The sequence below is a fragment of the Myotis nattereri genome (assembly GCF_964212035.1).
Source record: "Myotis nattereri genome assembly, chromosome: 2".
NCBI classification, from domain to species: domain Eukaryota; kingdom Metazoa; phylum Chordata; class Mammalia; order Chiroptera; family Vespertilionidae; genus Myotis; species Myotis nattereri.
In genome coordinates this window covers 211,193,097-211,207,598 of record NC_138076.1, presented here as the reverse complement: position 1 = coordinate 211,207,598, position 14,502 = coordinate 211,193,097, and the positions used below count along the sequence as shown (strand labels likewise).

General features: G+C 44.6%; 1 protein-coding gene across 1 annotated transcript in view; it reads right to left on the bottom strand.

Annotated features, from left to right (window-relative positions):
• Nucleotides 1-8,431: 8,431 nt before the first annotated feature.
• The window catches only part of XPNPEP3 (X-prolyl aminopeptidase 3), a gene marked incomplete at its 5' end in the record, with an annotated part of 42,491 nt that continues 36,420 nt past the window's right edge, over nucleotides 8,432-14,502 (bottom strand). Inside the window, 4 exons of the mRNA XM_081083209.1 lie at nucleotides 8,432-8,803; nucleotides 9,815-9,935; nucleotides 10,969-11,149; nucleotides 14,189-14,274. Coding sequence (XP_080939335.1) covers nucleotides 8,637-8,803; nucleotides 9,815-9,935; nucleotides 10,969-11,149; nucleotides 14,189-14,274 — 555 coding nt within the window. The 3' untranslated portion in view covers nucleotides 8,432-8,636. The remainder of the gene's footprint in view (nucleotides 8,804-9,814; nucleotides 9,936-10,968; nucleotides 11,150-14,188; nucleotides 14,275-14,502) is intronic.

The following is a 14,502-nucleotide window of genomic DNA, read 5'->3' as shown; positions in this document are numbered from 1 at the left end:
AATGATCCAGTTAGGAAATGGGCAAAAGACAGAGAGCGATTTCATCAGAGGATATACAAATGGCAAATAAACACAGAAAGAGAGGTTCGACATAAATGGTCATTAGAGAAATGCAAATTAAAGCCACAACTAGATGTCAGTACACACCTATTAGAATGGCTAAAGTATAAAACAAAACAGTGTGACAAACGCCACTGTTGTCGAGAATGCAGAGAAACTGGATCCCTCATACATTGCAGGTGGAATGCAAAATGGAACAGCCACCCTGGGAAACAATTTGGCAGTATATTTGAAAGGTAAACATGCCACTACTGTCCAACTCAGCAATTGCAGTCCTGGGCATTTATTCCAAAGAATAAAAACTTCTATTCACATAAAAATCCACACACAGATGTTGTTAGCAGCTTTATCTATAATGGCCCCAAACTGGAAACATCCAGATGTCCTCCCATGGGAAATGGTTAAATCGTGGTACATCTATACCACTTGGCTGTAAAAAGAAATGAACCATTGTTACATGCAACTGATGACTCTCCAGAGAATTATGCTGAGTGAAAAAAAAAGCCAGTCCCACAAGGTTACACACTGTATAAGTCTATTTATGTAACATTCTCGACATGACAAAATTATATAAATGGAGGACAGATTAGTGCTTGCCAGGAGAAGGGCACGGAGGTGGGAGGGAAGTGGGTGTGGCGATGGGGCCTGTGGTGATGGCAGTGTTGTGTCTTGACCGTATCTCTGTCAATATCCTGGTTGTGATATGGCACTACAGTTTTGCAAGATGTTAGCATTGGAGAAGACTGACTACAGCACACACAGGATCTCATATTATTTTTTACAACTGTATGTAGAATCTACAAATTATCTCAAAATAATAAACTTAATTAAAAGAAAACGCAAGGTACCATTTCAAGCTACACACAGCACTGAATAAGGTATAATCTCTGCTTCAGAGGAGCTCACAGTCTATTTCATGAGGAGCTGGGCACATAGACACAATGTTTCCAGTTTGGGACTTTCTATCATTCCCCAACCTTGTTTTCGGTAGAAAACTTCCTTCTGTTCCGTGTTTTTTTTTTTTGGTCCCTCACCACCCATTGGATGTGATCGGGATCAGCTGCGTAAGTTGCAGCGCCCCATGCAAAATGAAAATGCAAAGGTCCTAGTTCAAAAATTATTCAGAATTTCAAGAGCAACAGCAGAGCATTAACCCATGTGCAGGGCCCTTGTGAGCCCCGAGGCCTGTGTGACTGCATGGGTCACTCTTGTGATACTGGCCCCACCTGTGATTCTGGCAGGGTTGCCAGTCACCCTCCTACCTCCCTTGGCAGGAGATGGTCCCAAATGACCCACGGGTGGCCATTCATAATATCTCATTGCCCTGGTTACTTGTACCAGAATCCTTCCAGGGAAGTCATATCTAATGAAGTTGGGAAAGAGAACTTTTTTCCCACTGGGATGAGTTGTTTACTGAACAGATATTTATTGGGTATGCACCATGTGCCAGGCCCGGTCCTGCATGTAGGAGTTACAGTGGTGAACAAGATGTGTACAGATAGTCCTAGGTCAGTGATGGCGAACCTTTTGAGCTCGGCGTATCAGCATTTTGAAAAACCCTAACTTAACTCTGGTGCCGTGTCACATATAGAAATTTTTTGATATTTGCAACCATAGTAAAACAAAGATTTATATTTTTGATATTTATTTTATATATTTAAATGCCATTTAACAAAGAAAAATCAACCAAAAAAATGAGTTCGTGTGTCACCTCTGACACGCGTGTCATAGGTTCGCCATCACTGTCCTAGGCCCTCCTCATGTAGCTTATGCCCTACAGATAAAGGCAGACAACAGTAATGATTACATATTGGGTTAAATGCAAAATCAAAGAAAAAGTGGAGATGCTATAAGCCAGATACATATGATTCCTATTCTATAAGCAAGGAACATGAAGGTAAGAGAAAGCTAAGAAAATGATCTTTCTTTAAAAAAATATATTTTATTGATTTTTTTACAGAGAGGAAGGGAGAGGGATAGAGAGTTAGAAACATCGATGAGAGAGAAACATCAATAAGCTGCCTCCTGCACACCCCCTACTGGGGATGTGCCCACAACCAAGGTACATGCCCTTGACCGGAATCGAACCTGGGACCCTTGAGTCCGCAGACTGATGCTCTATCCACTGAGCCAAACCGGTTAGGGCAAGAAAATGATCTTAAGGTGAGAGAGCTGGTACATGGCCAAGGAGGGATTCTAACCCAGGTGTGTCTGACACCAGCTGCACCATGGCAGTCAGGATCACTGAGAACTGGAGTGCTCACTTGCACAGTGCAGTAGGGCTGTTCAGGGCTCAGGTACTGAGTCGTAGCTCAATTCAAATCCTGGCTTGGGCAAATTACTTGAACTTCTGAAAGTCTTGCTTTTCTCATTTGTAAAACATGGTGTGAGCCCAGCTTGCATGGCTCAGTGGTTGAGCATCGACCTATGAACCAGGTGGTCATGGTTCAATTTCCAGTCAGGGCACATGCCCGATCAATGATTCTCTCATCATTGATGTTTCTCTCTCTCCCTTCCTCTCTGAAATCAATAAAAATATATTTTCAAATAAATAAAAATAAAATGAGGTGTGATAGGAATTGTTGCTGCAGTGGATAGTCGGCCTGCAGACTGAAAGTTCCCAGGTTTGTTCCGGTCAAGGGCATGTACCTTGGTTGCGGGCACATCCCCAGTAGGAGGTGTGCAGGAGGCAGTTGATCGATGTTTCTCTCTCATGGATGTTTCTGGCTCTCTATCCCTCTCCCTTCCTCTCTGTAAAAAATCGATAAAATATATTTTTTAAAAAAAAGAATTGTTGCTGCAGAGATTAGATGATATAATGCATTCTGATGGCCTAATGAGAGTTCAGTGTTAGGTTTACAAATCAGTTTCAAGTTCCAGAAACTGAATTCCATCCAGAACTACTTACAATATGATGTTGGGTGAGTCGAATGCTCAGGGAGCCTATTTTCCTCATCTGTAAAATGAGGTTAGTGACGTGGCTCACAGGCTCAACATAAGCATAAATGTGATAATGTACATGAAAGTGCTATAATGTGTGGGCAATCTATCTACACTAATAAAAGAGAAAAATGGTAATTGGCGTACGACGATACCCTTTTCATTGGCTAATCAGGGCTATATGCAAATTAACTGCCAACAAGATGGCGGTTAATTTGCATATGTAGGCACAATGCAGGGAGGCGAAAGGGAAAGCAGGAAGAAGCCCCCTGCCACTGACAGTGATCGGAAACCAGGGGGGAGCTAAGAGCCGGGGGGCAGGGCAAAGGCGGCCCTGGGGCCACCTTTGCCCTGCCCCCCAGCCATGATTGGAGAATCAGGCGCCTTTGCTGCCCTGGCCAGTGATAGCAGGAAGTAGGGGTGGAGCCAGCGATGGGAGCTGGGCATGGTTGAAGCTGGCAGTCCCAGGAGCTAGGGGGTCCCTTGCCTGGGTCTAAAGCGAAGCCCACGATCGCGGCGCCCCCCGCTGCCACTGCAGGTCCCCGCTGCCCGGGCCAGACGCCTAGGCCAGAGGCGTTAGGCCTGGGCAGGGGCGGAGCCTGCAACCGCGGGGAGCTGGGGGTCCCCTGCCCAGGCCTGACACCTCTGCCGGAGGCCTCAGGCCTGGTCAAGGGGCCGATCCGGTGATTGGTGATCGGAGGGTGATGAGGGTCAGCTCCTCTGGCTGAGGCATCAGGCCTGGGTGGGGGGGCGGAGCCGGGGATTGGGGGGATATGATGGTCCCCTTGCCCAGGCCTGAAGCCTGGGTCAGAGGCGTCAGGCTTGGGCGGGGGGTGGAGCAAGCGATCAGAGGGAGATGGGGGTCCCCTGCCCAGGCATGATTCCTGGGCCAGAGGCCTCAGGCCTGGGTTGGGGGCAGAACCAGTGATGGGGGGGAAATGAGGGTCCCCTGCCCAGGCCTGACGCCTCTGTCAGAGGCGTCAGGCCTGGGCAAGGGGCCGATCCTGCGATTGGAGGGTGATGGGGGTCAACGCCTGAGGGCTCCCAGTATGTGAGAGGGGGCAGGCTGGGCTGAGGGACACTCCCCACCCCCCCACCCAGTGCACGAATTTCGTGCACCAGGCCCCTAGTATATATATAAAAGCCCAGCAACCAAATGGTGGAAAGACCAGACCAGTCGCTATGACGCACAATGACCACCAGGGAGCAGACTCTCAATGCAGAAGCTGCCCCCTGGTGGTCAGTGCACTCCCACAGTGGGCCCATCCCCGCAGGCCATGCCCCCCACCAGTGCACGAATTCGTGCACCAGGCCTCTAGTTTTATTATAAAACTCATAGGGTTATCTTCTGACCAGTGGGCTTGACTCCCTTCACAAATGCAGTCCATCCTTCCTCTTTCATGTCATCCCTGTAACTCTGTTATGACATGATACTGCTTTGTAATGATTTTTAAAAAATATATTTTTATTGATTTCAGAGAGATAGGGAGAGGGAGGAAGAGAGAGAAAGATCAAGGATGAGAGAGAATCATTGATCGGCTGTCTCCTGCACGCCCCACTCTGGGGATGGAGCCCACAACCCAGGCATGTGCAGGAATCAAACCGTGACCTCCTGGTTCATAGGTTGATGCTCAACCACTGAGCCATGCTGGCCGGGTGCTATCGTGATTTTGTAACAGCAGTTAATGAACACTCTGTAAAGTAAAATATTTTGTAAATCAAAATATTCTCAAAGTTAAAGCAGTAAACTCTAGATTTGAAAATAACACACATGTGCCAAACATTTTTATTGTTTTATGATTTATTTTTTAAATGGCAGTAACAAACACTTTTCCCTTGTTGGGGAATGAGATAACTATTTTCAACGGAAAGGGCCTTAAAAGTAACAGCGTTTTATCCAAATCGAATTTATATAATTGCACAAAAGTCATACAAAGCATTAAGAAATGCTCACAAAGACCACAGTTCTCTTAGATCCTCATGAGCACACCCCAAGAGGCCTTGAGTTCATGGGGACCCCTGATCCGAACAACAGTGATGCTCACCCCATGCTCCGCCGTGACACAGAGGCAGAGGTCAGCAGAGCAGCCAGGAGAACCCACGTGCTTTGTGACAATGGAATTCTGCTGTAACGATAGGGTTTCATGATGTATTCACCTTCTCATTTTACTAAGGGCATAAAACACTTTACCTTGAATATATTTGCCCAGGCTTAAAACTTAACCCTAACAGCTTAAATTTAAAAAATTAACCAAACCATAAAAACCTCTTCCAAGCGCGGTCCTTCATGCTGCCACCATTCTGGACCAATACACATACACACAAGTTACATTGTCACTCAGTTTCCAACACACACACACACACACACACACACACACGTTACATTGTCATCCTTTATATGCCAGTGGAGGGATGGCAGAGAGGGTCTTACTCCAATTCCAACTGTTTTATTGGTAGCAACTGTCGGAAACACTGCTACAAAGGACTGAGGTCATATATGGGCTGATGGGACAGTCACTATGCTTTACTTGTGCTCTCTGGCATGGGTCCAGGAGAGGGAGAGGCAGATCTCATGCATCATATTTGTAATCTACTATTATTAAAGCTGAAGAGGGCATTGGTTACAGAAGTTTAAAAAAAATTTTTAAGCCCAATTTTTCTATTTAATTAGTTACGATCTGAGGATTTAACTTGTTTCATGGATTTTTTTCACCCGAGGAGATGTTTTTATTGATTTTAGAGAAAGGGAGGGAGAGAGAAACATAGATCAGTATCCTCCTGTACATGCCCCGATTGAGGATCAACCTGAAACCTAGGTATGTGCCCCGACTGGGAATGGAACTGCAACCCTATTTTTTTGATGTACGGGATGACACTCCAACTAACTGAGCCACCCAGTCAGGGCTGTCTCATGGATCTTAATCTCAATTAAGATATGTCTATGTTAGTTAGGAGTTTTCTCTTTCTGACCTTATAAAAATCAATAAGAAAATAATAATATTTTGAAAGAAGACCCACACTGAGAACTGGGAGTCACCATCACAAGTAGCTTCCTAACTTGGATGTTATGACTATGGGAAGGGTGAATTCTTACTCCACAGTCCATTTCTTGATGGGGAGGGACGGGCGGACGGGACGGTAATTCCTGAAATAAACACATAAAAGTATGCGGCAGCCCTGGCTGGTTTGGCTCAGGGTTGGAGTGTTGGTCTGGGGACCGAAGGGTCTGGGTTCAATTCCCAGTTAAGGGCATACATATATCTAGGTTGCAGGCCCGGATCCGGCCAGCCCAGGTCAAGGTGAGAGTACAGGAGACAACTGATCAATGTGTCTCTCTCACATCAATGTTTCTCTCTCCCTCTCTCTCTCCCCAAACTCCCTTCCACTCTAAGAATCAATGGAAAAAATATTCTGAGGTGAGGATTAACAAAAAACAACACAGAGTATGCGGGAGAGTACTAGCTATGCTTCCTTCATTTAGATGGTATAGTTAAGGATCCAATCTCATGTATTCAATTCAGGGAGAAAAATCCCAGTGGAACATTTGAAAGATTTTTTTAAATTAAGGTTTTCATTGTAGGAGAGAGCCTGGTATATATAGGAAGTATTTATTATACTTCATGAAGGGAAATGTGGGGTGTGTCTGTGGTGTGGCGAAGAATGGATGAGGTTCCTGCACCGTGCGCGATTATCTGCTCACAGATCCTGGATATATCAGACGGCCCCTAAGACACTGCTCTGAGATGTTCACTGTCATCTCGTGATGGTTCCGGTAGTCTGAATCTAATGTTTTGCTGTGGTGGTTAATCTGGGACTCAAAGGACGATATTCTTGGATCAGGAACTCCACAACAGCCATTCTAACTACTCATAGCACCTGCACAATTTCACTGGAATCTAACTGGAAGGAGTCTGGTTCATGTCCAAGTATGCTGCTGTACATAAAAGCTGCCTAAGTGTTTAGCTAAAACGGTGAAGACCACAGAAAATGATTTCTAGGAAGAAAAGGAAAAACCTTTCAGGATTGTGAATGAACAAAAGAAACCCAACCCAAGGGCCGTGAGGGCCCCGTAGGCCCCGGGGTGAGAAGCCCAAGCTGTGGGTTCATTTTAAGTCCCTTCGTTTGGCAAGTAGCACAAGACTGAGAAGTTAGCAGGAGGGCAGGCAGGGGATGATGACTCCAGCTGTGCAGCCATCCCTTCCCACAGCGGCTGAGATACAGTGAACAAAGCAAGCATTTGTGGGTGACGCTGTCAGGATACGATCTATATCACTTTGGTTTATAATATTACCTTTGTCTCCTAATGAAGCCACTATCTGTCTGCTTTGAGCTCTGCACCTTGGGATTTCCTGATAAGATAGGCAAGCCTGTATCACTGCAGGGAGTGTTAATCCCTGAGTCTGTGCTTTGCTAATACAAATATTTTCTTAAAAACCCTCAAATGTTTGCTTCAACAATCAGCATGTTTTATACATCTTGGGTTCATACACAAGTTTAAGAGGGGGACACACTAGTTCTTAAAAGCTTCCCTTTTGACAGAAGGTCCCAAATAAACCATATGCAATAATGTTCACTTTGCAAACTTGTACAACTGAGTTCTTGCATAATTGCGTCCAATGCTGGGTTGAGAGAAATATGACGCTTCCAGTGCTAACATCAGAGAAAGAAAAGGACCTTAGGCTGTTTCTAGGCACTTGGTGGCATAAGCATATTTTGTTCTTGTTAGTACTAGAAGAAATCACAGAACGATAACAGGGGTAGCTCTCTGAAAACTGGGTGCCCACTTTAACTGGGTAAGTAGAGGACCTGCCCTTGGCTAGGGCAGCAGCTTCAAGGATGTGCTATGAGGAGTAGTGCACGAAGAATCTATTCAGGAAGCATGGGTGTCTAGGACAGGAATCATCTTTAGATTGAGAACAGATGGATGGAGGTCTGGATCTGTAGCAGACACATAGGTATTTTTCTTTCTCTTCTATGTCCTTCCTTATCAAGAATCTAAATACTTTCCAGGCCCTAGGCAACCAAGTAGCAAGAAAGGCTCAGAACTGTTTTGTTTGATACACTGTTGCTGGAGTCTGGAGGGAAGCTGAATGGTGGGACTGCGGGACTCCAGTGCCCATGAGGCTCATGTGGCTCCGGTAGACGTGCAGGCTCTGGAATAGGTTGGCACCATGAAAGGCATACATGGGCCTCACACAATCACTGGTTTTTAGTGTAATATAAGCATCATACAAATATCTTATGATGTTAACTGGATCTCAGCAAAAGCACTGCAAGGAAAAGACCTGGAGAGGAAAGAATTTCTGTACATTTAAATGTGTTAACTGGAATGCATGAACATATGTAACCAAGATCTACCTTTCGTTTAAAAGTTAAACTTGCCCGGGTCATTAATTCTATAGAATTAATGTAACTAAAGTTGCAGTAACATACAGTCCAAAAATTTAATTTTCCAGATTTCTAGTTACTTAAAACAAAGACCACACACACAATTACACACATTCATTCATACAGGTCCCACACTCCCAAGTGAAACACACACATAAACGTACCCACACAGACAGCACTCAGGAAGCTCAGGTGCACATGCCAGTGCACACCCTTGAACCTGAGGTGCATGTGGGCTGCAATGAGGGTCAAGAGGCCCTGCTGCAGATCTGCTCGATGTCATTGATCTCTTTGGGACAATCTGCAGAAAGGATGAGAGGTGAGTCCTGCGTCACCACTACATCATCCTCAATCCGTACACCAAGACCACGAAACTTCTCTGGAGCATCTCTGTCATCCTCTGGAATATAAATGCCTGAGAAGTAGGAAAAAGAATGTGCTGTTCATAAATGGCAGTAACTGGATGATTTGGGGCAAGTAAGTTAATCTCTCTGTGTTACAATCCATCTGTAAAACTAGGATCTTAACAGTATCCACCTAGAGTCAGGGAGATTAAATGATATAATACAGATAAAAGTGTCTAGTATAATGGTCAATAAATGTTGACTATCATTATTAGAACTATTATTATAGTTATTTTGAATAGTAGACTACAGGCTCCATATGGTAATGCTGATCATGATTCTTTTATATTCTAGTGGCTCAAGCAGGCCAGTAAAGTTACTTAAACTGTGAGTATGTCAGCATATGCAGGGAACCAGTAGATTATATAAATGTATTCTTTCTTTGCCTAATAGTCCCCTGGAAAAAGGGAACTTCGCTAAAATAAAGACATAAGGTATTTGAAAACATATTTAGATACCACTTATTTAGATTATTAGCTTGAACAACCAGAGGCTGTAGAAATACTCAAATAAGCCCTCTCAATAAGCCATAAATGTAAAGTAAAAAAAAAAAAATAAGAGGACTTTAATAAACATTTGGAAATTCTAAGAGCCCAAGGTACCCTCTCTAATCATGAAGTCAGACAGACAACACTCTTTTCAAGTTAAAGAAACTAAAAACTTCCTCACCTTCTGCTCTGTGATAAAAAGAAAAGGTCAGCAAAGGATTTTGTAGTCAAAGTCTAAGGAAGCACCCATGTGCTGACTAGACTGGACTAAGTGATATGCAAGGCCAGAGAGTAACGTTTACCTGGATTCGAAGGGTGGTATGAAAGACGTGTCCCAGCTATAATTACTTAATTTAGAGATAAAAACACTTGAAATCTAAGAATGAGATCTGTTTTTGTGACAAAAGCAGCATCAGTATTTAAAACTTACTCTTGTCATATCAATCTTCACCCTCACCATGGTGTTTCCCTTTCCATCTGACACTACTATTACATGTCCCAAGGGGTAGAGGCTAACACTCCCTATCCCCTTACCTGGCTCCACTGTGATCACCATGCCGGGCTGCAGAGGGAGGGATCGGGGAATGTCTGGAGTGTCATGGACATCCATCCCCAGGTAATGGCCAACGTGGTGAGGGCAGTATTTTCGAGCAGCCTGGAAAAGGTAATTGCCACAGTATTATTAGAGCAATGGCCCCTTGAGGGGCAGTCGGCATGTACAAGTCAGCGAGATAGGTGTTAACTGCTCCCCCATGGTTCTGCCACTATGTTTAATCTGTCCTTAGGCTACTGACCAAGAGACCTGATCACTGCCACCTCTCGAATGAAATTCTGCCAATGTATTCTAACTAATCCACATTTCCACTCCCAGTATTTAATATACTACACACATGCTGACTTGGGTAAGCCCAGTAATGACTATGGTTAATAAAAATCTCTTTTCTTGAAGGAGGGTGATTATGTTAGAATAGTTCGCTTTTCAACATTCACACATCCCTCTCAGGAAGTCTACTCTGGAGACCCCAAGTATCTCACAGCAACTTGTGGAGCAGGCTGAAACATCAATTACTAGGCATTTACTGGCCTGGATGTTTCTATCCATTAATTAAAGATTTGCTGGCCTGAGCAGGAGGAATTTATAGCTTCTTTCCTATCGATAAAAGAAACCCTGGCAGCCTAACCTTGGAGATTGGAGATGCCTTAATGGTCCGTTTGGCTTGACCACCCGGCATTTTAATTTAAAGCTTTACATTTTCACTGAATACATTTGGATGCAGATGAAATTCCCTAAAGACATGCCCTTGAGGATACTGTTAAAGTCTCAACAGTGTCACTGAAGCAACAAACACCCTCTCCTTCGGCCTCTGCCTTTTCAAAATTAGCTGAAAAGAATCAAGAGTTAATCTCTCCTCCTTTCTGTGTCCTTTTCCACCCTCTGCACCAGACTTCATTTTATGTCTTCTGACACTGAGCTAGTCGCACACTACGCAGTATGCAATGAACCAGAATGTGCTGCCACCTTCTGGGAGAAATAAGTACTGACTCCCTTTGTTGTAATCCCGGTTTATTGTAAATCCCTTTTACAGATGAAGAATCACAAAGACCATTTCTAAATCTAATTAGCTTTACATAAAAACCGAGCAGCATGTAAGGTGTTCTTGAGAACTGAGTCAAAGGAAGTGAGGTACCCTGAAGGCACTATTTTCCTTAATGTTCTTCAGGAACCCCAACTCTTTAAGCTTCTGCCCTATCATGGTCAGCATCATGCTGTAGATGTTTTCCAAGCTTGTTCCGGGGGAGCAGAGGGTCAGACAATCTCTCTGGATCTCTAGAACAGCTTCATAGAGTTCTGCTTGAGGTGCCGTAAACCTGGGGACAGGAAAACCAAAGAACGCAAATTTGGAATTGACTGATATTGCAGGAAGTTTGTGACAAGAAAAAAATTCTGAGATGTTATAAGTCAAATTACAGCAGTGGGAGAGTGAGAGGAAGGGACAGGAATAGTTGACCAGTTAATGGTGTCGTGCCAACTAACAAAAGACCGCTCACATTCGGATGTATGTTAGAAGCTCTGAATCAGCTCCCAGGGTCTATGAACTGACCACCAGCCACCACCACATCCAGCATGTGCATGAACTTTCAAGACTGCTGCCTGTAGCCAATCAAAAGAAGTCAATATTTCTTCCTCCAGACTGTGCTCCTACTCTAAAACGCCCTCCTGCACCAACCCCCGCCCCCCAACCCTTATCTATAGCCAATGTAAGTTCTTTCAAAACAACTTACATCTTTCTTCCCCAAAACATAATGTGTAAAAGCGCTCGTCAGTTCTAGGATGGCGAACATACTGCCTTCTCCACCAGCCCTGCTGTGAGTGGTTTGATTAGAAAACTCCAAGGCGATGATGATGAGGCACTGCAGACATTCAATCACACCAACATAGCATTACGGACAGGACCTGAATCACACCCTGGCCTAGAGGCTCAGCAGGGAGAGCAATAACCCTTCCAACGGGGCAGAAACAGTCCTTCACACAGCCAGCAGGTAGAAAGGAGGTGAGGCTAGAGGACGCACCCAGCCCTGAATGCAGCCAGAGGGCCAGACCAGGTCACTCTTGATCCTTTCCGCTTTTTACCATTAAAAAAAGAAGCTTGCCCTGACCAGTTTGGCTCAGTGGTTAGTGCGTCAGCCTGTGGACTCAAGGGTCCCAGGTTCGATTCCGGTCAAGGGCATGTACCTTGGTTGCGGGCACATCCCCAGATGGGGGTGTGCAGGAGGCAGCTGATTGATGTTTCTCTCTCATCGATGTTTCTCTCTCATCGATGTTTCTAACTCTCTATACCTCTCCCTTCCTCTCTGTAAAAAAATCAATAAAATATATTAAAAAAAAAAAAAGAAGCTTAGGGATCTATTTTTTTTAGAGGCAAAGCCATGTCATGGGATAAACTAGTCAATACTTCAGTTACTAGTAATTTACTAGTTTCTAGGTGTCCTTAGTATAACAATTTCTTCAGCAATCATGGGGAAAAATGGGAAAAAAATTAAAATGGGGTGGTATATGATACGTAGTTCCATGTACTATTTTACACTCCCATAAAGTAGTACAGCCAATTAAGTCAAAGGCCTTCAAAGATGATCATAAAATCTGAGCTTGTAATTCTGCTCTAAGAATCCATCCTAAGAAAATATTTGAAATTCAAAAAAAGCTGTATGTACAAAAATGTTCACTATAATGTTTTTTTATAATTATAACTAGAGACCTGGTGCACGAAATTCATGCACTTGTGGGGGAGGGGGGGGGAGGGGGACCTCAGCCTGGCCTGTGCCCTCTCACAGTCCAGGAGCCCTTGGGGGATGTCCAACTGATGGCTTAGGCCTGTTCCCCGCAGTTGGACATCCTTAGCACTGCCATGGAGACGGGAGAGGCTCCCGCTACTGCCACTGCACTCACCAGCCATGAGCCTGGCTTCTGGCTGAGCAGCACTCCCACTGTGGGAGTGCACTGACCTCCAGGGGGCAGCTCCTGCATTGAGTGTCTGCGCCCTGGTGGTCAGTGTGCAATATAGCGACCAGTTGTTTCACCGTTCGGTCGATTTGCATATTACGCTTTTATTATATAGGATAGATTCAATCTAAATGTCCCCTGATATTTAAGTATAACAATATAATGGTATAATGAACACCTACATACCCAACTCCCAGGTTCAAATTTATCAACATTATGTTTATACCCATACTCCATGCCACCACAGTACTAGTACATATTTTTTTAAAATATATTTTATTGATTTTTCAGAGAGGAAGGGAGAGGGATAGAGAGTTAGAAACACTGATGAGAGAGGAACATCGATCAGCTGCCTCCTGCACACCTCCTACTGGGGATGTGCCCACAACCAAGGTACATGCCCTGGGCCGGAATCAAACCTGGGACCCGTCAGTCCACAGGCCGACACTCTATCCACTGAGCCAAACTGGCTAGGGCACTAGTACATATTTTTAAATGTAAATTGTACATACACTGGAATGCACAAATCTGAGCTGTGCAATTCTGACCGATCCTGATGAAGCTAGGGACACTGAACCCCTAAATTCTGTTGTCTTCTTTGCTGGCAGAAGCAACCCTTCTACCACCATCTGAGACTAATCTAGTTTGGACTGAGAACCTACAGTTCTCCCTTTAGGTAGTTGCCTTGGTACTTGCCTCTGGACTTTTAACTAGATTGTACTCCTACAGGTCCCAAAAGGTTAGGTGCAAAGTGTGACCCACAGGAGGTGCATGATATTCCAAAGAGAACTGCATGGTTTCCCTACTCATATAGATAAAAGTCTGAGCATATGCGTGGAAATGGATAGTAATGTGTGGGATAACTGAAAGGAACACAACGTTGGAACAGGCTGAACTTACTGATATATGTCCACAAAGCAGAGATTCTGGATTCAATGTTATAGCTCAAGGGTTCAAAAAGGTGCCAACAGTTTATTTGGTTGGTTGGCTGAAGCATGGGCCACAAGGTATCTTATACTAAATGAATTCAAATGCCAGAACTGCCTTGCTATACTGGAGAAAGAGTTCTGCCTCAAGACTGCAACATCAACTTTTGCGCATGAGTTTCCAGCCTGCCCAACAAATGCGTGAGTCAGTTCCTTAAATGCATCAATCATTATCAATCAATCTATCTACCAACCTAAATACATATATACTATATACACACACATATGTATGCGTGTGGATGTTAACTAGGTGTTTCTAGGTCCCTGATCCTGTGACGATGACTAAACAATCGTAAAAAATAATCAGGAGCTTTGCAAAGGCAGTTAACCTGAGCTAGAGGGGACCTGTCTCTCTCATTTGCCATTTATTCCAAATATAACCACCCTCCAAAGCAGCAGTGGGGTCTGTAGAAGACGTACCTGCCGTTGACAGGCCAGGTTCGGGTGATGTCACTCACATAGCAAGAAGATTCACAGCCTCCATCCAGCAGCACCATCTCCCCATCCTGGGAAAAAGCACAACAGGTCAAAGTCGGTGACCCCTGGATTCTCAGCTGTATTTTTTAACTTAAACCCTTTGTGCCTTTCATGTTTTATCTATACTAGAGGCCCGGATCATGGATTCGTGCACCGGTGGGGTTCCTCGGCCTGGCCTGTGGGACTGGGCTGAAATCGGCTCTCCCACATCCCCTGAGGGGCAGGGCAGAGCCTCTGGGGACGGGACTGAGAGCAGC